The 23281-nt window shown below is 28.7% G+C and overlaps 1 protein-coding gene across 1 annotated transcript in view; it reads left to right on the forward strand.

Moving 5' to 3' along the window:
• The window catches only part of LOC112600803 (titin-like), a gene marked incomplete at its 3' end in the record, with an annotated part of 24754 nt that extends 1507 nt beyond the window's left edge, over window positions 1-23247 (forward strand). The window contains exons 4-27 of the mRNA XM_025348104.1: window positions 7-544; window positions 777-1079; window positions 1137-1436; window positions 1498-1797; window positions 1859-2158; window positions 2252-2551; window positions 3299-3598; window positions 4070-4393; window positions 4859-5218; window positions 5507-5581; window positions 10484-10588; window positions 10653-10835; window positions 10916-11039; window positions 11109-11163; window positions 12031-12315; window positions 12602-12941; window positions 13192-13257; window positions 14415-16516; window positions 16688-17873; window positions 17964-18188; window positions 18402-20538; window positions 20635-22097; window positions 22164-22382; window positions 22842-23247. Coding sequence (XP_025203889.1) covers window positions 7-544; window positions 777-1079; window positions 1137-1436; window positions 1498-1797; window positions 1859-2158; window positions 2252-2551; window positions 3299-3598; window positions 4070-4393; window positions 4859-5218; window positions 5507-5581; window positions 10484-10588; window positions 10653-10835; window positions 10916-11039; window positions 11109-11163; window positions 12031-12315; window positions 12602-12941; window positions 13192-13257; window positions 14415-16516; window positions 16688-17873; window positions 17964-18188; window positions 18402-20538; window positions 20635-22097; window positions 22164-22382; window positions 22842-23247 — 11996 coding nt within the window. The remainder of the gene's footprint in view (window positions 1-6; window positions 545-776; window positions 1080-1136; window positions 1437-1497; window positions 1798-1858; window positions 2159-2251; window positions 2552-3298; window positions 3599-4069; window positions 4394-4858; window positions 5219-5506; window positions 5582-10483; window positions 10589-10652; window positions 10836-10915; window positions 11040-11108; window positions 11164-12030; window positions 12316-12601; window positions 12942-13191; window positions 13258-14414; window positions 16517-16687; window positions 17874-17963; window positions 18189-18401; window positions 20539-20634; window positions 22098-22163; window positions 22383-22841) is intronic.
• Between the last annotated feature and the right edge of the window lie 34 nt (window positions 23248-23281).

A 23281-nucleotide genomic window follows, 5' to 3' on the forward strand; every position in this document is an offset into this window, starting at 1 on the left:
CCAGAGCCAGAGTTACCTGAAGAAATAAAATTAAAACCTATTCCCATAAAAAAACCTTTAGATGATAATAAAATTAATGATGATAAAATAGAAAAACCTAAGCCTTTAACTAATGATTCACCTAAAATTGACATAAAGTCGAAATCGAAAAAGTCACCCTTACCGAAAACTGTAAGCGTGGATAGCCCTTTGCGAGATCTTGAAATAGTTAGTATAAAAAGAAGTGAGGAAATTCCTGAACATAAAGCGGCTGAAAGTGAAATTGTAGCACCTTATTTCATTGAAAAAGTGCAACCATTAGTAGCAGAACATGAAAAGCCTACTGCTTTTACATGCTCTGTGGGGGGAGTCCCTTCACCTGAAGTCAAATGGTACCGGGATGATCGTGAACTACAAACAACCGATGTTTACGAAATAATTGTTTACGAGAACACATCTACATTGAGGATTTCTAAGCCTACAGAGGAACAGGCTGGTGTTTATGTTTGCCAAGCTACAAATTCAGCTGGCATTTCAACTTGTACTGCACTTCTAGTGGTGTTAGGTAGAATTAGAGTGTCAGTGATGTCCTCGAGTGATTTAACATTTTTGTGTGATGTTGTTTATTTAAATATTGTACATAATGTAATCTATTTATAAAATACATTAAAAATAAGCGCTAATAATTTTAATCATTTGCCATATCATTGTTTGTTAAGCTTATGAAATTAATAGGTTATTAGATAAGATTTTTTATTTTGAATTTATTTTCTCTTACACTTTTTTAATTATTTTAGATTCTGAAGAAGTTGGCGAAGCTCCAACTTTTGTGGAACCTATTAAACCTAGAAAAGTCCGAGGGAAAAAATCTATTGAACTAAGGTGTATTGTGAAAGGAATTCCTATACCTGAAATAATTTGGTGTCGTGAAAATGAAGAAATAATTTCGGATGAAAACGAGTACACAACTTCGTTTGATTCGAAAACTGGTGAAGCCACTTTAACATTAATAAACCCTATGGATGTTGATCGATCAACATATTTAGCTAAAGCAGTGAATATTCACGGGAAATCTGAATGCATGGCACATATTACATTTGGTAATATATTATAAATAATTTCGATTTAAAATAAATAATTAAATTCTTAAATTTTAGAAAAAGAGGAATATGGAGAAGCGCCTAAGTTTGTAGAACGGTTGAAGCCGAAAGTTGTGAAAGCCAATGAAACAACTGAACTTACGTGCTTAGTCAAAGGTATTCCATCACCATCAGTTGTATGGTGCCGCGATGACGAAGAAATTATACCAGATGAAAGTCATTCGCTAATTTACATTCCTGAAACTGGAGAATCTAAACTTATAATACTGCATCCTGATGATATTGATGAGTCAACGTACACAGTTAATGCGACGAATAAATTTGGAAGGGCTGAGTGTAGAGCGAATTTAATAGTTCGTGAGTAATGTTGTATATGATATTATATAAACGCAATTGCTCATTTTTTAAATTTACATAGAAAAAGATGAACTCGGAGAGGCACCGACATTCGTACAACCAGTAAAACCGATAATCGCCAAATCAAATGAAATTACTGAACTTAAATGTACCGTAAGAGGAACACCAAACCCGTTAGTAATTTGGTGTCGTGGAAACGAAGAAATCATTCCCGATGAAAGTCATTTAGTCACATACCATCAGGAAACCGGAGAATCGATTTTAACAATTTTAAACCCGTCCGAAATTGATGAAACTATTTATACCGTGAACGCTGTGAATAAATACGGCCAAGCACAATGTCGTGCAAATTTAATTATTCGTAAGTAAATTTTAAAAAATGTTATAAATTCTGTTGATTATTTACGTTTTCCTTTGATTAGAAAAAGACGAATCGGGCGAAGCACCCATGTTCGTAGAACCAATAAAACCAAAAATCGCCAAAGCTAATACGTCCACCGAATTAAATTGTTTGGTCAGAGGAATACCTACACCAACGGTTGTTTGGTTTAGAGGTGAAGTAGAAATAATTCCAGATAACACTCATTCAATAACGTTCATACCAGAGACGGGTGAATCAAAACTTATTATTTCAAAGGCGACTGAAGTTGATCAAAACACGTACACTGTAAAGGCAACTAACAAGTATGGCAGAGCTCAATGTCGGGCAAATGTAATTATACGTAAGTAATATTATAAAATAAATGTATTGACTATAAAATGTATATTAATGATCTTAATATGTAAAAAATAAATTATAAATTCAATATTTACAGAAGAAGACGTTTTCGGTGTAGCACCAACCTTTGTTGAGCCCATAAAGCCCGTATTAGCAAAACCAGACCAAACAACCGTTTTACGATGTTTGGTGACTGGTAATCCCGTGCCAACTTTGGTTTGGTGTCGTGGAAAAGACGAAATTGTTCCTGATGATTTGCATACAATTCAGTTTATTCCAGAAACTGGAGAATCCACTTTGACCATAGAAAAACCAACAACAATTGACGAAGCGCATTATTCTGTTGAAGCAATTAACAAATTTGGAAGAGCTAGATGCAGAGCTAATTTAGTTTTAGGTGAGTCAAATATTACAATTATTTTAATAAGTTATTAACGCGTAATATTAATAATAATAGTATAATAAATCTATACTTTTTGTTATCTAAAATTCTATATGATTACATATCATAATTTATAATATATAATATAATGTTTTTATTAGTGTCGTTTTTAAATATTAGTAATCAGTAATTAAAAATGATAATTATAAATTAGTTAATCTCCTTAGGTCTTAAAAATAAATACTATAAATAAATACCAATACTATATTATACTTTATTATTAATAGAGTTAGGATGTGTATTGCCTTAATTATTTAACTCTTAAATAATCTTAGGTTTGCAATATAATATATGACTAAAAAAAAAATTTATGAAAATTATAAAATATGTTCTATTCCTACTTATATTACTATATATTATTTGTTATACTACATTTAAGATTTTTACTTGAAAAGAACAACTAAGAATTATTTATATATAAATATTATATGATATACATTTAACATAATATTATCATATCATAACAATTTTAATGCGACCATACATGAAGACTTATGTATAATATTGTCATATTTAATACATACTACATAGTATAATAATATAGTATTTATATAGTATGGTATGTGTTAATGCTTAATATTATATCATGCCGTTTGTTTAAATATTCAAAACTTATATTTAGTGTCATAACTTAATAATTTTTTTTAGCTTTATATCCTCCACTCGTAATCAGAAAAAAATTTAATGATATTGAATTTACAGAAAAATATGACACCGGAATTGCTCCTGCATTCGTTGTCCCGATTAAACCTAAAGCTGCCAAGCCAACCGAAACTGTAGAACTAAGTTGCGTGGTTTCCGGAACACCAACGCCAATTGTCGTATGGTGTCGCGGCGATGAACAAATCGTGCCAGATGACAGTCATGTCATATCTTACATACCGGAGACTGGCGAGTCCAAACTTACGATCTGTAACGCTACGGAATTAGACGTAAATGATTACACAGTAAAAGCAGTTAACGATTTTGGTGTGGCCCAGTGCAGAGCCAATTTGATTATAGGTAAAAGTTTATTTTTATTTTATCAAAGTTATACACAATTTATACAGTTGTGTACAATAACTTAATTTGAAAAGTGACAATAAATAATAAATTGAATAATTAGTCTCAAAATTAGGGAGGTTAATTAATGAAACCAGTAAAATGATAATTTAATAAATAATAATTAATTTTATGATTGGGGAAGTGTTACCCCGTACTCCGTAGTAGCATATAACTTTAAATTTGAAACATTCCGAATAAAATAATTATTTTCTATACGTATTTAAGTTTCAAATATTTAGATTATTTTGAGTAAAAGTTTTTTTTTTTTTTAATAATTGATTTTGTATAGTTCTTTTAGATATTTTTTTCAAGAAATATTTTTAAAAATATATTTCTTTGTCAAAATGCTCGAAATTGAATTTAAGTTACATCGTAAACGTTTGACTAAAACTAACCTATTTTTAATATGATATATTTTATTTTACGTAGACGAAGTCGTTGAAGAAATACCTAAACCGTTGGAGGAGGAAGCACCAAGCATAACGAAACCTTTGCAACCAATCATAGCAAAAAAAGATTCGTGCGTAACGTTAGACGTACATTTCAGAGGAACTCCCGAGTTAAAAGTTCGGTGGTTACACAATGGTAAAGACATCACCGATAAAAAAACGTTTATGCGTACCTTAACTATAACTGAGACCACAACCGTAATAATCATAAAGAAAATCACTAAAAAGACCAGTGGGCGTTATGAAGTCGTGGTCACTAATAATCGTGGGGAAGCGAAGACGTCAACTACAGTATTGATTGAAGGTAAAATATTTGAATAATGTTATTTATGGGAATGGATTTATAAAAATAACAAAAATATGTGCATAAATATAGAAGTTTAATTTATAAAATATATGCTAAATACATCAAAATATGTATATGGAAAAAATTTGGCTGGATAAATGGATGTTTTTGTTTACTGCAACATGGCGTTAAAAGTATGAATGATTAAATAATAAAATATGTTTAAAAATATTTACACATTAGTGAAATATGTAAGAATATGTAATTATACCAAAATATGTGAAAATGTGTAAAATACAATTTGCATCATTTTAATAAGAATGATTTAAGTCGTTAACATTTATTATTAAATTTAAAATGCCTTGTTTTAATGAAAATAATCATTTTCATACAAATTCGTTCCCTAGTTATTAATAACAGCATTAATGTAACAAACCTATATGTTATATAAAATATATTTTTCAAATGTTGTGTTCTCTGTAGATGAAGAAGATGTAGAGGAGACGATCGAAAAAGAAGTTGCTACTACCGGAAAAGCGCCATACTTCGAAACGGAGCTACAAACCGAAACAGTTTGGGAAGAGGAGGAGGAAGAGGAAGAAGAAGAAAAGATAACCACAATATGCCTTATTGTGAAAGTAAAAGGTACTCCCAAGCCCAAGACTCGTTGGTACGAGAGTGGTATAGAAATAACGCCCAACGAAGAATTCAAAATTGAAGAACACGATGAAGGAGTATCTGTTTTAACGATCAAGAAAAGGCCAACAGAGAGCGCACGAGAAATTACGTGCGAAGCTACAAACGAGCACGGAACAGTTACAACCAGAACTCTAGTAATTCCAGGTAATAACTCCGGCTATTCCAAAACACGCGGTTTACGATTAAGCATGTTCTTCGGACATGTGTGTACTCAAAACTATATAGTTTGTTTTGTTTTTCAGTTTCGACCGACGTTATCTTCGCCATCTTTCCTATTGATTCATATTTTGTTGATTATTATCTTGCACACTCACACATTCATAAACATTAAACTTACACATATAAATATAAACACCCTTCATAAAAGACGCTATCAAAATGCTGTTAAAAAAAAAAATAATTACTAAATAATGTGGTATTCGTGTTGTTTAGGTATCAAAGGGACGAAAGCCTATAGGAAGCCATCGTGGGTGACCCAGATGGAAGAGTTGCGGGAACAATTGCAAGGTAAATGCATCGCTGATAGTTTAAACGCTTGTTGTGTGTACAGTCCCGAAACCCGGCCGGATGAAAACGACGGGGACGATACGGTCCTCCGATACGGTACGTACTTTGCCGATTATGACGTCAACAGCGCGTTCTACCTGAGCCCCATACAAGAGCGTAGTGAACCCAATTCTTCTGACGGCGGCTCGGATCGAGTTCGGTCCTTGTCCTGCCAGGAGGTGTCGTCCTCTTCGGCGGCAGAGACCGAAGATCCAACCGGCCGCAGCCAGACTTACCCAAGGACGCATGCTGACGAATCGGTGGCTGCGTATAACCGCCGCAAGTATGTTGGCCATCCGCTGGAGCCCCGCGAAATAGACCCGGAAATGTTCTTCCAGCTGCATACGGCTGACAGCCAAGACGAGCTCCAAGAGTTTCTGTTACTGGAGAGCCAATGCATGTCCACTGACGGCGGGCTTCACGCGGCATTCGTCGATGAAAAACCGAGAAAATAACTAACTGAAACCCGTGAATTTTCATAATATTATTATAACCGATTATTTTTATTTTTTTCATCATCGCAGAATGGTTTGTATGCGTCTTGTAGTGACGTGTGTTTTAGTTTGTGTGAGCTAGCTAACGAATTAAAATATTTTATAAATTATAAAATCGCAAGGTTTCGTTTTGTAAAAATACACCTGTAGTAATTTACTTATTTATCGATGACTTGGAAAGATTAATCGGTGATGAGTTGACGGTGTCTTTCTGCAATAATTAAAATATATATCAAATCTTTAAATCTATGTTATCTACAGTGTAGTTAACATAGATTTATAGATATCGTTGAGTTTTGATGTTTACTTATTTTCAAAATCAGATGAAACGAAACGGTGCGACTTCATCTATGTTTGTGTTATTAACTTAAGTGTGTTTTCTTATTTTATTTTGTTTGTTTGTAATTGTATGAAATAATATTAGTTTTATTGTTAGTGCTTGTGTTTTTTTTAACCATTTTTTTTTTTATCCTTAATGATATATATCATATATTTTATATTTAATGCAATTGATTTAACAATCAGCACGCAAATTTAAATGAATTCATTGCGTTATCAACAGACAGTTTTGTATTAAAAAAAAAAAGATGAGGTAAAGATTTTTTAATAATAACATGTAGGTACCTAAATAAAAAAGAATATTATTTCACTAGTTACAGATAAATTTAGTTGTATTAGATAAAAATAGCTTCAAGTTACAATCAAAATGTTTAAGTTAAAACTTCAAGGTATAAAAATATTTAGATATAAATATTGGCAAAAACTAAGTAATAACTTTTCACTATTAAAACTATTATTAAAATATTTTTATACTAAAATAACAAAAATTGAATTCAAGTTATAACATTAAAAAAAATTACGATAAATATGAAACATTTTCGGGAAGTTAAGTGATAATCCAGTTCGAGATAGTTTGATAATACAGCCTATAATGTATATAATAGTGAAATACAGCCACACAGTTAATTTTAAAAATAAATTACCGATTATAGCATTATACTAATATTTTATTATGTGGACGACGCTGCCGGTCGTCCAGACACTGTTCGTGTATGCAATGTGTGCATGCGTACCCATATGCTCCTGGTATCTGAGGGAAACAAATTTAATGCTCGCAGTTCGTACACAACAAAATATTACTAGAAGTTCAAAGATTGCAGTTTTAATAACAATTATTTTTTGGAAATATAGAATTAAGAATATAAATTTTCTCCTTTTAAATAGTTTTAGTAGGAGGTGCGATCGTCCCGTCGTCCAACCCACGAGCCGCCACTGAATACAGGTACTACTATGTAGTTTTTATAGCTACATTTTGTACCACACAAGTATATTTTCATTTTTAACAACATAATGTAGTATTATGATATTTACCATTAGTATATTGTCATTATATTTAATTTTTATACACAAACGTAAATATGGTACGGTAAGAACTTTATCTGGACATTTTTTCCGCGGACGTTTTGATTTTGACGTTTTTTTTAAAATATAAATTAATCACAACTCTAATAACTGTATCTTGGTTCTTGCTTTTCAAAGCGTACATGATGTACTGGGCAACAAAAAAGGTTTATTTAAATTGTAAGTGGTGTAGTGAAATTGCCTATTTAAAGTTCCTTGTATTTTAGTATTTTATTCTGGCAATAATATTATTATGATATAGTCAAGAATTACTTTAAAATCAATTTACCACCTAAAAAGTGTTTTTTTTTTAATTGAAGGTGATTAGAACTGATGGTTTCCCGTTTTTGACTGACATTCTTTAAAGAATACGTAACGATCAATTATAGTAAAATAGTATGATATCTGAATACCAGTTTGGATTTTTCGTGAAGTCCTACATACAATAGACTTGTCCTGTATTGTTTATATTTTGATTTAAATCTGTTAAAAATATATATACCAGAAGTAAAAATAAAAAAAATATCTTTCATTCCTTCAAAAATATAAATAAAAATGTTAAGAGTTCATCTCAAGTAGACTTAATGATAAATTTAAAATATTTTTAGATTTTATATCATTTGATAGTTTAAAATCAAAAACGCATCTAAACTGTGATACGCATGTGTTACACAAAAGCAGAAAATCTTCGTTTCCGATCATTTTAAATAACACTAAACAAAAGAGTGATGATTTACTTTTCTTCTTATTAAATGCCATAATATTTTATCACTAGTTTCAATTATAATTTAATTATTATTCGCACAAATATTAAAGTAATATCACCCGATATTTTCTAATTTATACCATTATAATATATTGATATGCAAGAAGATGATAAATATTACTATTTTAAATTTCAATACGCCAATTTTGTGAAATTATAAAAACGATTATAATATTATCATCTAAAAATCACTAATTTTATTAAAATTTATTATCGTTTATTAAATATATAGCATTGAGTACACAATTATTTAATAATCAGTAATTTATGATTAATTGCTATACTCGTACTGATTTATAATGAAAAAAAAAAATTATTTTTATACTTAAATTTTTATTTATTTTTGTTCCTCGACACTGAAATTTACCTGATCCGCCAATATGTACCTAGATACAAGTTATTATGGCAGCAGCCAAATTATAAATTAAGAGTTAAAATAAGTGTTAACAATGGTAAATAGTTATGAAATATAAACATTGGTTATACTTATAGGTGCCTAGAACTCATATCTACACTAATGTGGCTGTATTGTTGTAAGCACAATAAGCGAATTTTATTAATAGAATCATGTTATCTATGTACACAACGATCGTATTGTGTTCACGTAAAAATATAAGCGCGTAACAACAAAAATAAATTGTATAATAATTATATGGGTATGGTAGATAATTAGATTTGACTTTGAAGAAATATAACAATATAATAAATAGTGTACAAAAATATGCAATATAACATAGCGTATTAATAATTAATTAAAAATATTATATCGATATTAATACTAGTAGGATATTATATGATTTTATACACTCGATTCTGAATGGTGCAACGAATGTATCGGTTCCACAACATATACATGTTTTTTATTTTGTATAGAATATAATTTTTGGAAGTAGCAAAAAAAATTTTTCATAATTAACTGTTAAGGTGGTTTCTAATATCAAATTGGATAAAGTCGGTACTCTGGAAGTGTTGTATTTAAAATAATTGGAAAATAATTTTAAAAATGAGTAGAAAATAGGTTACTCTTTCGACACTTCCGTTTACTCACCAACCACGTATATGTTTAATTTGGATTCAATAATAAATCATTGTATACATAAACTAAAAACCTATTAGTTAAATAATAAATAATAATAGACAGTAAAAATGCCAATGTTATTTTAGGTACCAATTAATTTTAATATGTTCGTTATCTCTTATACTGTAAAAAATGCATATATTTTAATGCTTATAAGAAAAGTCGTAGGTACCAATAAATCGCTTATATATTTTAATAGCATCAAAAATAAATCATGAGGAACCACGTATTAAATTTACGAGCTTTGAGAATATTTTTTTAATGTTATACTTATCATAAAGAAAGTCTAATGTCTATTTTGACTTTAAAAATTAAAATGTTTTAAAAAATCAACCATACATGGAATTTACAAATTTAAACATTTCGTGAAAATTTCAAAGTTTTTTCGGTTGTTTATTTTAAAGACAAACGAATAAAAAAATATTTGTCATACAAATTTCCGTTATTCTCCAATTGTTTTTCCCATCATTAAGAAAAGTACTTGACATTTTAAATTTTGATCTCCTAAAAGTCATAACTAGATTTTCTTTCCTACCAGAAAAAAATTAGAAGTTTAAAAAAAAACCAAATAAATAAATAAAATCAAAACATTTTTACTTCTATATATCGTATACAAATAGGCAAAAAAAAATAATAATATTTATATGGTTATTAATTCAATACATTTATCGCATCACTCAGAATATTAAACCATAGATAAACCATATTTTAAGTTAATTCACCGACAAACCAGACCTGCGCGATGGACGAACACTCGTCGTTTCTCCCCCACCCCTTCCCACTACATCACATGATGGCTACGGCCCGTTTACTTATCAGTTATCACCAGTTTCTTTAAAGTGGGGGTGGTCTAATCTTTCGACGAACTGAGTATATTTTAGGTACATAACGACGACTTGCGAAAAAATCGAATTGATTTATTTATAATAAATCAAAAATAAATATTTTGTTCTTCGTAGAAATATTAATGCTAATTTCCTTTTTAAATAATTTTTACATTATTTATATCAACCTACAGCAGTCAGCAAGACGGTAAGCTTTTTCAAAAATGTTAAACATTACAGAAATCATAATAAATTTAATTAAATAATTTATATAATCTATTTAAATAATTACTGTTACAGCTTTCCAAAGTGTACCAAGCTTTGTAAACGAATTAAAGGACGAACGAGCTATTGAAAATGAAACGATTGTGTTTGAATGCCAATTTTCAGGAAATCCTACGCCTGGTATGAATATATAGTCCCGTAATATTATACAATACACATTCTTATAACCTTTTTTTGAATTTAGTGATTATATGGTATCGCGATGACAAAATTGTCAGGAACTCATCTAATATTCAAGTTAAAATCACTGACACTAAAACAACATTGACTATTAAAAAAGTAACAAAGGAAGATGAAGGTGTCTATATTTGCAAAGCTAACAGTAATTTAGGAGAAGCTAAAAATAAAGCAAAACTTTATGTTAAAAGTAATAACGATTAAAAAAAAAAAAAAACATATAAAAATGTTAAAAATGTTTAATTGAGTTAAATTTATAATTATGTTTAGAACTTGGAGATGAAACATTCACGGCTACCGAAGAAGAAGTTGAAGAAAAAGAATTAGAAGAAGTGAAGAAAACGAAAAAGACAAAAAAGAAAACTATAAAGAAGAAATCTAAAAAGGAATTTGAGTAAGTATTGCAAAATGTGTTAAACTATGTTAAATATGAAATATTCACAATTCTTATCATATATTATAGATCATTCAATGAAATAGAAATAAAAGAACCACATAGTATTACAACTACTAAAACGGTAATTATTAAATTATTTTTATTGAATTAATTTTTATTCTGTTAATTTTATTCGATGAGTAATAATTTTTATTTTGTAATAATAAGGTGAGAGATTTATTACAAATAGTATTCTTAGATTTTATTTTCATCAATATCTAAAATTGTTTTTAAATTTAAGATCTACTAGATTAATTATTTAACATTCATTAGTTTGTAGACTGATTTTGTTTATAAAAGTTTAACTTTATATTTCTACATTTCCATAATGCAAAAAAATATTAAATAGGACATAGGTATATAAAGTGAAGTGTCAATTATCCGCATTATAACATTTTTGAGAGAAAAAATGTATTTTTATATTATATTTTTAAATTAATTATAAATATTGTATACTTTTAACAATAAATAAATATTTATTTTATAATATTTTACCAATACGTTATATTCTTCAAATTAATTTTATTTTTAATCATTGTTTAATTATTCATACTCCATGTCTGTTCATGGAGATTTAATTTTGATCTATTTGATATATATTATCAACTAAGGTTGTAAATAAATATTAATTTATTACTAGAAAATTAATAATATTTAACACTGACAGCGTACATATGCGTGCTGTACAATTTTTTTTTTTTTTTATAAATGGTAATATATATTTTTAATGCTTAATTAAAGTTGGTCTATCTATGTTTAAATCATTTCGATTTATTTTCAACAATAGTTTTAAGCTCAAAATTCACTAAATAAGAGCCATTTTAAATTTTTATTATAAAAAAGTTAGTTAAATTCAACTAATTGAATAAGAATTTTTGGATTTTGTACATGGAGGAACTTAATTATCACTGCAAAATATATAATAATAATACTTATGTTGTGTTCGTAGGTAGAGGAGAAACCGTCGTTACCGGAACGCGAACCGTTGTCTACGTCAGAAACAATTTCGGACGAGACGGTCAGGGAAGTTCCCGGACCCGAATTCGCTCGTGCAAAACTATCCGAAGAATCTGCACTGTTCACGGCACTCAAGATCCGGAAGCCCACAGTGGTCAATGAAGTTGACCAAGTGTTAGATCAAGTTGAACTGGCTGAGTTTGGACCGGCTGAATATCCATTACGAGAACTGGCTACAATCGATATACTTACCCGACATGGCATATCCACAGAACAGGTAATAGCTCTGTCTGTAAACAAATAATAGACATAGCAAATTATTAGTCTAATAAATTAGAAATTAAAAAAGTTAAATTAGGTTGAATTAGTTTTTTTTTTATTTAAATAATACGACGAGTTATTTATTTCTGTTGTTTGACAAGTTTTAATTTGATTTTTCTCTATGTTTCTAAATAAATATTTTTAATTTTAAATATAATATTAATTTTAAATAATATTAAAAACTTAAATTTATTCAAATTTTGAAACATTAAGTGTTTACACGGTGTTTGTTTTTCTTCTAGGTGATCCAAGAGTACACTACTGGTCAGTTCCCTGCGTTGAGGACTGCGCCAGCTCAGTCAGCCATGGTGCATCTCATCGAACGTGAAGGATACACATCACTGGTGGCTGACGTCTTCACCAAAGAATCCACCATACCTGAAACAGTCAACGAAGTATTTAAAGCATTTATGACAATGGTCGAGTTAAAACATAGCACATTGGAAGAGATAATTACTTACTTGACACCAGAAGATTTCCAAATCAGCACCTGGGATTTCGAGCACGCATCTCAAATTACTACAGATGACACGATCACCGATACAGCTGAAATTAGTGAACCTGTAAACGTATTAATAAACGGTAAATTTAATATTATTTATTTTTCAAATTAATATTTACGACGTTGAACTTTACTTAATAAGTACCCACAATAAAAATATTATTTTTAATTATGTTTTATAAATTTTAATTAAATAGTTTTTGAAATGCATTAGCTGTTGCATTTATATTATTAGTTATTACTATAATAATTATCAAATTAGTATTATACTATGATATAATTAATTTTAATATTTTGGTAATATTATGCTTTTTTTGTTTTTTTTTTAAGAAGTTAAGAATAAGACACGTTCAACAAAGAGATTAACCAAAACAATCAATGACAGTTTGACAGTTGGTAAGTTTATTATTATTATTATTAATATTTCAATTTTATTAGTTGAAACACGATAATTAAGAATTATACTTTTTATTTCAACTGTTTCATTATAAAAACTATGTTATACACTATAATTTATATGATATACACATGTTATAATGTACACTTATTATACAACGCATATAGCTTCAATATTTCAGCTTCAGTCAACTATTTAAATGATTTTAAATAGCTCTTATCATTAAATAAAAATGCAGCTTATTTTAATGCTATTTAATAACAGTGTTTTGATAAATGATTATTGGCGATTTAAAAATATTGATTATACTAACGGTAAGTCTATTCAGTATTTTTAACTTCAAAAGTAATCCTATTGTGAATCGGTGCTATTAATTACTATATATTTTATACTAATAGATAACAATTAATATTTATTTAACAAAATAATTTGTTTGTAAACTATACATAATAATTTAAACCTTTATTTTAAATTAATACATGCATTTCTTAATTACTGGTGTACTTTGATTTTTGTTATAGTTTGTAAACCTACCAACAGATTAAAACGATAATAATTTTTAAATTTTTTTTTGCTAACAATAAAATAATAGTAAAACTTAGTATAGTATATTTTTCTAATTTTTGTATTGAAAAATGATTTATAAAATATTTTTTATCATTAATTTTAACTACAGAAACATAAAATGCATGCTTTCAATTATTTTTGCAAATCATTAAATCAATTTAAAAAAATTCATAATAAAATTTATTGAAAACTTCTTGAAAAACCACCATATAACTTTGTATTGTAAAATACGGTTTTACCATATAAATCTTAATTTTCCGACTATAATTTATTAATTATATGAATATCATAAGTTAAAATATATATTATTAAATGATATATCAAAAATATTAAATTATTATATAATGTAATAACTAAAATCAAAGGTGCTCAATGTATCATGATGAAATGTTCTCTTTTAGTCTTTGTGTTTGTTGTTTATTACGCTATTTTCTTAAATTGCGCTTCTTCAGCATTTTCTTCAACTATATCTATCGTCTTGGCCACTTTTTTTTATTTTTTTTTTTTATTATTATTGGATTGTTTAGAAATTGGTACTATATCAAATTATTTGCATATGTATTTGACGATTACTTTGGTTTATCCACAGAAAATGAACAAGTACAGAAAAATATTGAAGAGAGCAATATTAAAATTACTGATATTACGGATACTACAATAACAGAATTATCAGAAAATAAACCGATTAAAACGAAGAAAGTTATGAAACGAAAAAAAGAAATTGAAGATATAAGTAAACGCGAAGATAAGGAAGAAGAAGAAATTATCACTAAAGAAACAAAAATAATAAAAATTAATAAAGTAGAACAATCGAGCACAGCAGAAGAAATTATTCCTGAAGAAATTACATATGAATTCAATATAGAAAAATATCCAGCTATATGTCCAACTGTTTTGAAAACATCAACATATTTAAATGAAACAATTGCTCAGCAAGAAGCTGTAGAGCTATCAACAGATATTAATAATGTACCGGAAAAAGCTCAGATTAGAATAATAACTCGAAGTGCTGCGGAAAGCATAATAACAAACGACGAAGAGAAAGAAGAAATCAGAAAAGAAACAATAGAAATAAAAAAACATAAAGCGAACTCTGCTTTTGAATTTAACGAAAGTTTTTCTACGGATCATCCAGACGCCCAATCGCCTCTTGAAGAAATTGTTAAAACATTTGAATTCATACCGTGTTTAGCGATAAAAGATGTTATACCTAAAGAAAGTATAACAATTAGTGAAATTTATCCAAATCAAAGTCTTGGCAAAGAAACCGATTATAAACCTAAAAATGAGGAAGCTAAGGTTACTATAATTTCACATTCACAAAAAGTAGTTACAGAATCAATTGCCTCTACAAAGGAAGGTGAAATAAAACAAGAAATTATGCCACAGAAAAAAAATGCTAGACAAGATTATATTGAACACGAAAGTATTAATGTTGTGGAAGTAAATGAAGCACACACTGAAAGTCAATTACTAGATGATTTTAAACCAACACCAGCGAAATCGTCAGTTGAATATCCACTGAACGAACAATTAGTTGTCAGTGAATCACATTCAGAAATTCAACCTGAAAATTACTATCCAGAAATAATTGTACCTACTGAAGTCGCCGAACAAATAATAGTAGCATCAAATAATGCTATTACTGCATTCCAAATAGAATCTTCAGAAAAAGAAGCAAAATATAATCCTTCGAAACCACTCAATAAATTTAAAGCAGATATTTCGATCATCGCTGAAAAATATATTAAAGTAAGTGAGTCAAACATACATGAAAAAGAAACTAAATTAGAAAAAGAAAATGTACCAGAGAAGTCATTCGCAAATTCTGATATAATTTTACAATCAAGTTTAATTGTAAATTCAGTTAATCAAGAAGAAAACGAAGAAAAATTCAATACTCATTTACCTCAATCACATACTGCAAAACTAACAATAAACAACGCGAATAAAGTGTGTAGTTCTTCAGTAATAGAAATCAATGAAGCAGAATCTGATTTAAAAATTTCGGCAATACCAGAAATGAAACAAATTGAAAGCTCTATATTAGGCTTAGAAGTAACTGAGATTATACCTAACGAGACAGAATCCAATTTTACATCACAATCAGCATTAAAAATATTACCAGATACTAGTATTACTGAGAATAATTCGTGCATAGTCACTGAAACCACAGTTGATGATTATTCAACGGAATTATTAACAAATTTGAATTACAAAACATTTGAGGCCAAACCGAAGTTTGAAGAATTAGAAGCCAAACAAATATATCAAATTAATGTGCAAGAGAATAACATTCCATTAAATGAAACACCTAAACCTATTTCAGCTAAATTGGAAACAAGTTTTTCCCCGATTAAAAGCATAACTGTAGAACAAACAATTGCAGCAGAACAAGAGCAACTTTTGTCATTAAGAGTACCACAAGAGTTACACAATTCCGTAAGTGTGCCATCTCATTCTCTTCAAGCTGTAGTTATTGAAGAAATTACACCGGAGAATTGTGTTACTCAATTAGAAGATACTTATAAAGACAATAATCAACATGCATCAAAAATAGCTCAAATCAATTTTGTAGATGACCAATGTATTATTGTTAAGGAAGTTTCAACTTATGAATCAGAAACTAATTTATCACTTGATAGTAAACCAGGAAATGTAAAGGCTGTTCCAGTATTTACTGGCCATGATGTAGCTGAAACAATAGAAATAATATCAAATGATGCTGTTGAAAAATTAAATATACAAAAATATAAGAATAATAATGCAAAATTAGAACACGTACCATATGAAGCAATAATGTCAGAAGTCGCATCGGTAAATGAGTCAGAAGATATTTTACTGAAAAAAGAAAAGAAACAGCTAAAAAATGTAAACATTACAATTGATGAAGCTTATGGTGTAAATATAACAGAACAGCCTTTTTATGAAAAAGAAAATGAGACAATTGAACAAAAAGTATTTAAAAGTAAAAAAGCTATTACTGAATTTGTTCCAATAGAGATTGCTGATCGCTCGGAAATTGTTACTGGAGATTATACTATGGATTTGATACAACCAGAAGTTTCTGAAATGCACGCGAATCATCAAACTAGTACATTTGAAAGTGTAATTTTGTATGAGACTAATGTATCTGAAAAAGAACAAGAAATGACTAAAGACAAAACTCCATTATTATGCTCTGCAAATAAATCATTAATATTAGATGAAGCAATAGAAATTACAGAAATAATTTCTGACAATAGACCAGAAGACATTTTTATTTCAAAATTACCTCAAGAAAAAACAGCTAAAGCTAATATTATACCACTTAAACCTCTTGTGGGTCAAGATGTAACGACTTGTGAAAATGTAGAGACGGTGAAAAATAAAAGTCCAATAACCGGAGTGGCTCAAATATCTCAAAAACCATATCATAGTTTAGAAACAAGTTTAATAATATTAACAGATTCAGAAAATAAATTGTCCGATTTTGTGATGCCAGATACAAAAAAAGCGGATACTAATTACAGTGAATTAGATATTCCTATTAATGTTGTTGAGATTTTAACACAAGATAAAGAATTAGATTTTACAACTCAAGAAACTCCTTTACATACATTGGACAAACAAGAAATTATCTTAGAAGAATGCCGAGTTACATCACAAACAATGGTATGTAGTTCTACTAGTGACTTTGATGAAATTATACCACAATCAGTTTATGCTTTGTCATCTAAAAGCACTCAAATGGCAATCGAGTCACTTGAAAATGCTCATCTTGAAAAAGAAGGCAATTTAGTAGACGATCATATATTTTCAGAGAGACATGCGGATTTAAGATATGAAGAAATAAAGAGTATTCAAATAACTGAACAAGTTAAACTAGACACCAAACAAGAATTAGTCATTGAAGATAAACCTATGGATAAAAAAAGTAATGTAACAATCATAGGACAAGATGTTGCGGAAACATTCGAGACTAAAGTAGAAAGTCCTATTGAAGAATTAAAAATAGAATTCCCAAAACAAAAATCAGCTAAGACTATTCAACCAAATGAAGTTCATAGTGTTGAAGTATCTGAAATAGTCATACAAGAAACAGAATCTTCATTAGATGATAATAAAAAATGCGATATAAAAAAAGTAAATATTTTAGTTGAAGATAATTCAGGAACTTATATGGTAACTGAAATATTTCCTAAAGAAAAAGAAATCCAACTTTTAGAAAAATCTCAACCTATTTATCGTCATGCTGAACAAGATATTTTAAGCCACGAAGGATTGCAAGTTAACGAAACAAATATTTCAATTTGCGAAAAGGAATTAACTGATTTTGATTACTCAACAAAATTAAGCAATCAAGTTATAGAACCCCTCGAATGTATTGAAATATCTGAAATAAATGTTCAAGAACCTGAATATAATTTACCTGAATTAATTCATCCAAGAATAAAAAATGCAGTTCAAAGTTTAAATGAAAACGTAGGACTTATTATAAATTCTACAGTTATTAATGACAAAGAAAAAGACCTTAAAATCGATAAATTAAATACAAAAATTGCAACTAAAATTTCAAATTTAATTGATTATAAAGTTCCTCAAAAATCCGAGAAAAATACATTGGAGTGTGCTGAACCTTTAAAAGAAATAAGAGAAACTGTCCATCAAGCTTCATCTGAACATATACTATTAGAAGGCATAAGTACAACTGTAGTCAATTTTCAAGATAATGAAATTCCTTTTGAACAATCTACGAAATCAACAGAAAAATCTGCCTCTCTAAAATACGAAATGGAACAAACATTAGGAATAACTGAAGTATGTTTAGGAGAATCAGAAACAAATTTAATTTCTGTATTATTACCAAGAAGCCACACTGCAATAAGTGATATGACGGAAACCCAACAAGTTGCAACTAGTTTTGAAGTTGTTTCTCAAAATTCTACTCAAAATTTACGTGCCCAATCATTTCCGTCTGTCATTTCCGTAATTCCAAAATCTACGGAAACTCATGGTCTTGAAGTGACCGAAACCATGTATCAAGAATCTGAAACTCCATTTAAATCTGTCGAAAACACATCAAAGACTTGCAATTTTACAATTCAAATGGACCAAAATATTGAGATAACAGAAATTGTAACAAATGAATCAGAGAAAACATTAGATATATTTGAAAGAAATAAAGGTTTAGAAGCCAATATAGTATTTGATGAAAATCAGTCTGTTTCAATCGAAGAAATAGAAACTTCTGACGATATTGTTCCATTGTCTAAAAATGTGCTTAATCCATCAAGTGCAACGAAACAGTTAGAACCACTGTTAGGAATCATGGTAACTGAAGTTAGGCCAGAAGAGTTCGAGATTCCACATGAAACAAAAACCAAACCTTTATTAAAGCACGTTTCACAAATATTGCCAGAAAATCAAAGTTTAAATGTGACTTCTGCAATTATAGTTGAAAAAGAAAGTATATTAAATGAATCTAAGAAAGAAATTCAACAAAATGCACAAGTTTCTTCGGTTTACAGTCCAATGAAAGTTGTTCAATCAGAAGAAAATTTTATAGAAACGAGTTTAATCGATTTAAATACTACTACACCTAATGAAATATTTTTAGAATCATCACAAATTCCTTATGATTCAATTAATCAAATGGAAATTAGTCCATTAGAAAAAGAGAGTGAATTGAAAATGACTAAAAACAAGAAAAAAGAAGTTGCAGTGATTAACATAGATACTATTAATTTACTTGATACAACAGAAATTATTACAGGTGAAAAGGAATCTATTTATACGACTTTAACAAAACCTATAACAAAACAAGCTTTAATCGATATAACTGACAGTCAACCAGTTAGTGAAGCTTTTGAAGTAAAAATAGAAGATAGTATAAGTGAGTTACAAGTTCCAAATGTCAAAACATGTACAATAATACCAGCTCAGGAAGTTCTTCGTAGTGTTGTTATTATTGAAAATTTAGGTCATGATAAAGAGGAAATATTTGAAGGAGAATACAAACCATTACTTTCTAATGCTAACATAAACGTAGAAAAAGAAAAAGAGACGAAAACTATAACTGAGGTTATAACTCATGAAATGGAAGGTCAAGTTAAGAATTTAGATATGCCATCTACTAAAAATGCTCAAATAGAAATAACTTCTGGGCAAGAGGTAGCAAAAAAATTAGAAATAATATCAGATACTGCATTAGGTTCTTTAAAAGATTTTGTAACTAAATCATCAACTGCTATTCCGATACGAGATACATTTGATAGTATTCAATCCACAATTACAATAACAGAGGACAAAGAAAATCCATTTGATTCTAATTTAATCTACCAAAAATCTAAGGCTGACATAAATATTGAAGAATCAAAAAGCATAAATATTACTGAAGTAATTGTAGAAGATAAAGAAGGAAAATATATTTCTCCAAAATTACCGGAAACAAAAAAAGCTGGAAAATCTATATTACAAAACGAAGCAGCAGAGTCTTCTATTGTATTAGCAGATGAAAATTTAAGACCACTTGATAAATATAAAACAAACGAAGAATCAGCTAATATTGTACTCGAAACACATTTTAATATATCTCAAACTGAAACCACAGTACAGGAGAGTGAAAAAAATCTAGAACCAGTTAATATATTATCAAATGAAGCTGAGCTTACAATGATACCTAATAATAGTTTAACAATTACAGAGGTGATAACTGATGATAATGGCGAAAAGTTAAATATTGAAAAAGAACAAAAACCACAAAAACTTATTACATCGATATCAAAATTATATGAAGTACCACAAGTATCAGAAACTATTTTATCAAGTACAACTAGTAATGTATTTATTCCTATAATTGATACAAATCACGCATTAGTTTCACAATCAGAACTACATGATACAGCAATATCAACTGAAATAAATACGTTAGAAAAAGAAAAACTGTTTACAAAAACACCTAAATTTGACAATTTTAAAGCAGAAATTAAGTTTAAAGAAGATAAATCATTGAATGTTTGTGAAACCGTATTAGACTATAATGAAATGCCATTAAAAATAAATAAAGTTTTAGAAAAACAAGCATCATTGATTCAGTCAACACTTGACGTTGCTTCAATATCAGAACATACATTGATTGAATCTGAAAAAAACCTTGAATCAACAATAGTACCAAAAGAACAAATTATTAATATATCATTTGAAAATAATATAAATGTTCAGGTGTCTGAAGCAAATATAATAGAAACTGAAAGTGATTTCTTAACACCAACTCAAAATACTGAAACTGCAACTATTTCTGAATTAATACTACAGCCAGTTGCAAATGTTACAGAAATTATAGCTGGTATAAATGTTCAAGATTTACCTCAAATGTGTAAAACAGAATATAACATTGCTAAAGCGAGTCATTCAACATTTAACAGCATAATACAAACAAAGCTTGAAGTATCAGAATCGGAAGGACTTTTAGAAAAACCTAAAAGTATAGAAGAAAAAGCATCAGTAAAAGCTGATACATTAGAAAATGTAGTAATTACAGAACCGGAGATATCTGAAAAAGAGGGAATATTTGTAGATTTAGAGAAAAATGATTTGAGACATGCCCAACTTTCTTTAGAGGAAGAAAAATCTAGTATTATAATTTCGAATGTAGTAAGTGAAGATAAAGAGTCTGCATTTACTGTAGGACCAAAACGTAAAAGTTCAATTGCCAAAATTACATTAGAAAATTTAAGAGCAATCACTAATAGTGAACAAAATGTTTCTGAAAAAGAAGGTACATTAAATATTAAAATACCCAAAGATGAAACTGCAAATGTTACATTTGAAGACTCTCAGTCTGGAATTGTAGTCTCAAACGTAATACCTGAATGCAAAGAAGAAAACTTAAAAACTAATAATACAATATATTCGACTGCGACATTGGTGACAGAAAATTTTGAAAGTTTAATACAAAATGAACAAATAGTAAATGAAAAAGAGCAATTTACGAGATATGAAACAAAACCAAAAACATCAAATGCATCAGTTTCAATTGAAAATGCTAAACTAGGGACAATCATTTCTGAAGTTATATGTAGTGATAGAGAAAGCGATTTCCATAAAACGCAGATAGGAAGTGCATCTAAAGCATTAATATCTACGGAAGAATTAAAACCATTAATAACAACAGAGGCACAATTATTATCAAATGTCGAAGAAATGACATTCCCAAGCATAGTTCTCGATAAATATGCCAAGATAAAATTAAATGAACTAAACCACTTAACAATACAAGAATTAATCCCTAGCGAAACAGAATTAAAAATCAAAGAAACAAATCCAATTCAATTTAATATAACGCCAACAATTTTAGAATTAATACCATTGGAATCACATCAAATACAATCGGAGACAAGACCAATTCCATCAGAAAATCAAAAGATAGTTCAATTTACAGCAAGGAAGGGTGTATCCCAAATAAATAATAGCATCAAAGTCAACGAAGATATAGTACTAGAATCTGCTGATAACCTAAGACAAGAACAAATAGACCAACAAAGAGCAACAATCACTGACATACAATTGAGCACAGGTAAAAAATGTAAAATGTAAAATAAATATAAACTACGGTACATATACTAAAAACCGGCTATTGTGATAAAAAAAAAGAAATGAAAAATATGAAATTCGAAAAAACAAAAAAATATAGGATAGATAAAAGATCAATAAAATAGCACTATAAAAAAACTATAAAAATAAAAAAAAAATAAAAAAATAAAACATGAAAAAAAACACAATAAAAAAACAATAATAATAATAATAATTTCATCTAACACTAACAAAATAGTGAACAAAGAAGATATAATTTAACAGTATTTGATAAAATAATAAGTAAAAACTAAACAAATTAGAAGGAATGAATTAATCATAACATTTAACAATATACAAAGATAACATATCAATAAACACACACATAATAGAAATAAGAAACATGAGTAATAAATGTACATGACACAATCACATAAACACAATTTTTTAAAACATATTACAGATGACATATTGCCAGCACTACATGGAGAACAAATAATAACAACGGAGACACAGACACAAAAACAAATAAAACACACACAACAACACAAGCGTCAATTAGATAAATTACCTCAAAAAGAGGATACAATGCCTATATCCAAAATTCGGTCTGATAAATCTGAAACAACCACTATAATTCCTGATAGGGCAACCTTAATCAATATAAAAACCACCACTGTGATCGAGGGAGGAAAGAAAAAGGTTACCAAAAAGAAAACGATTAAAACTGTGAAAGACGGAGTTGAAAATGTAGAGGTGATTGAATCGAAACCCGAAATTACTGAGCTTGATGATGAGGAAACAAAACCTTTACCCGAAATTGAATCTGTAAAACCCGAAGAAGCTACATTAATCCCAGACGAAGCTACGTCTGTAGACATAAAAACCACCACTGTGATCGAG

This window comes from Melanaphis sacchari, unplaced genomic scaffold (assembly GCF_002803265.2).
Source record: "Melanaphis sacchari strain LSU unplaced genomic scaffold, SCAv2.0 Contig72_pilon_pilon, whole genome shotgun sequence".
Classification (NCBI taxonomy): Eukaryota; Metazoa; Arthropoda; class Insecta; order Hemiptera; family Aphididae; genus Melanaphis; species Melanaphis sacchari.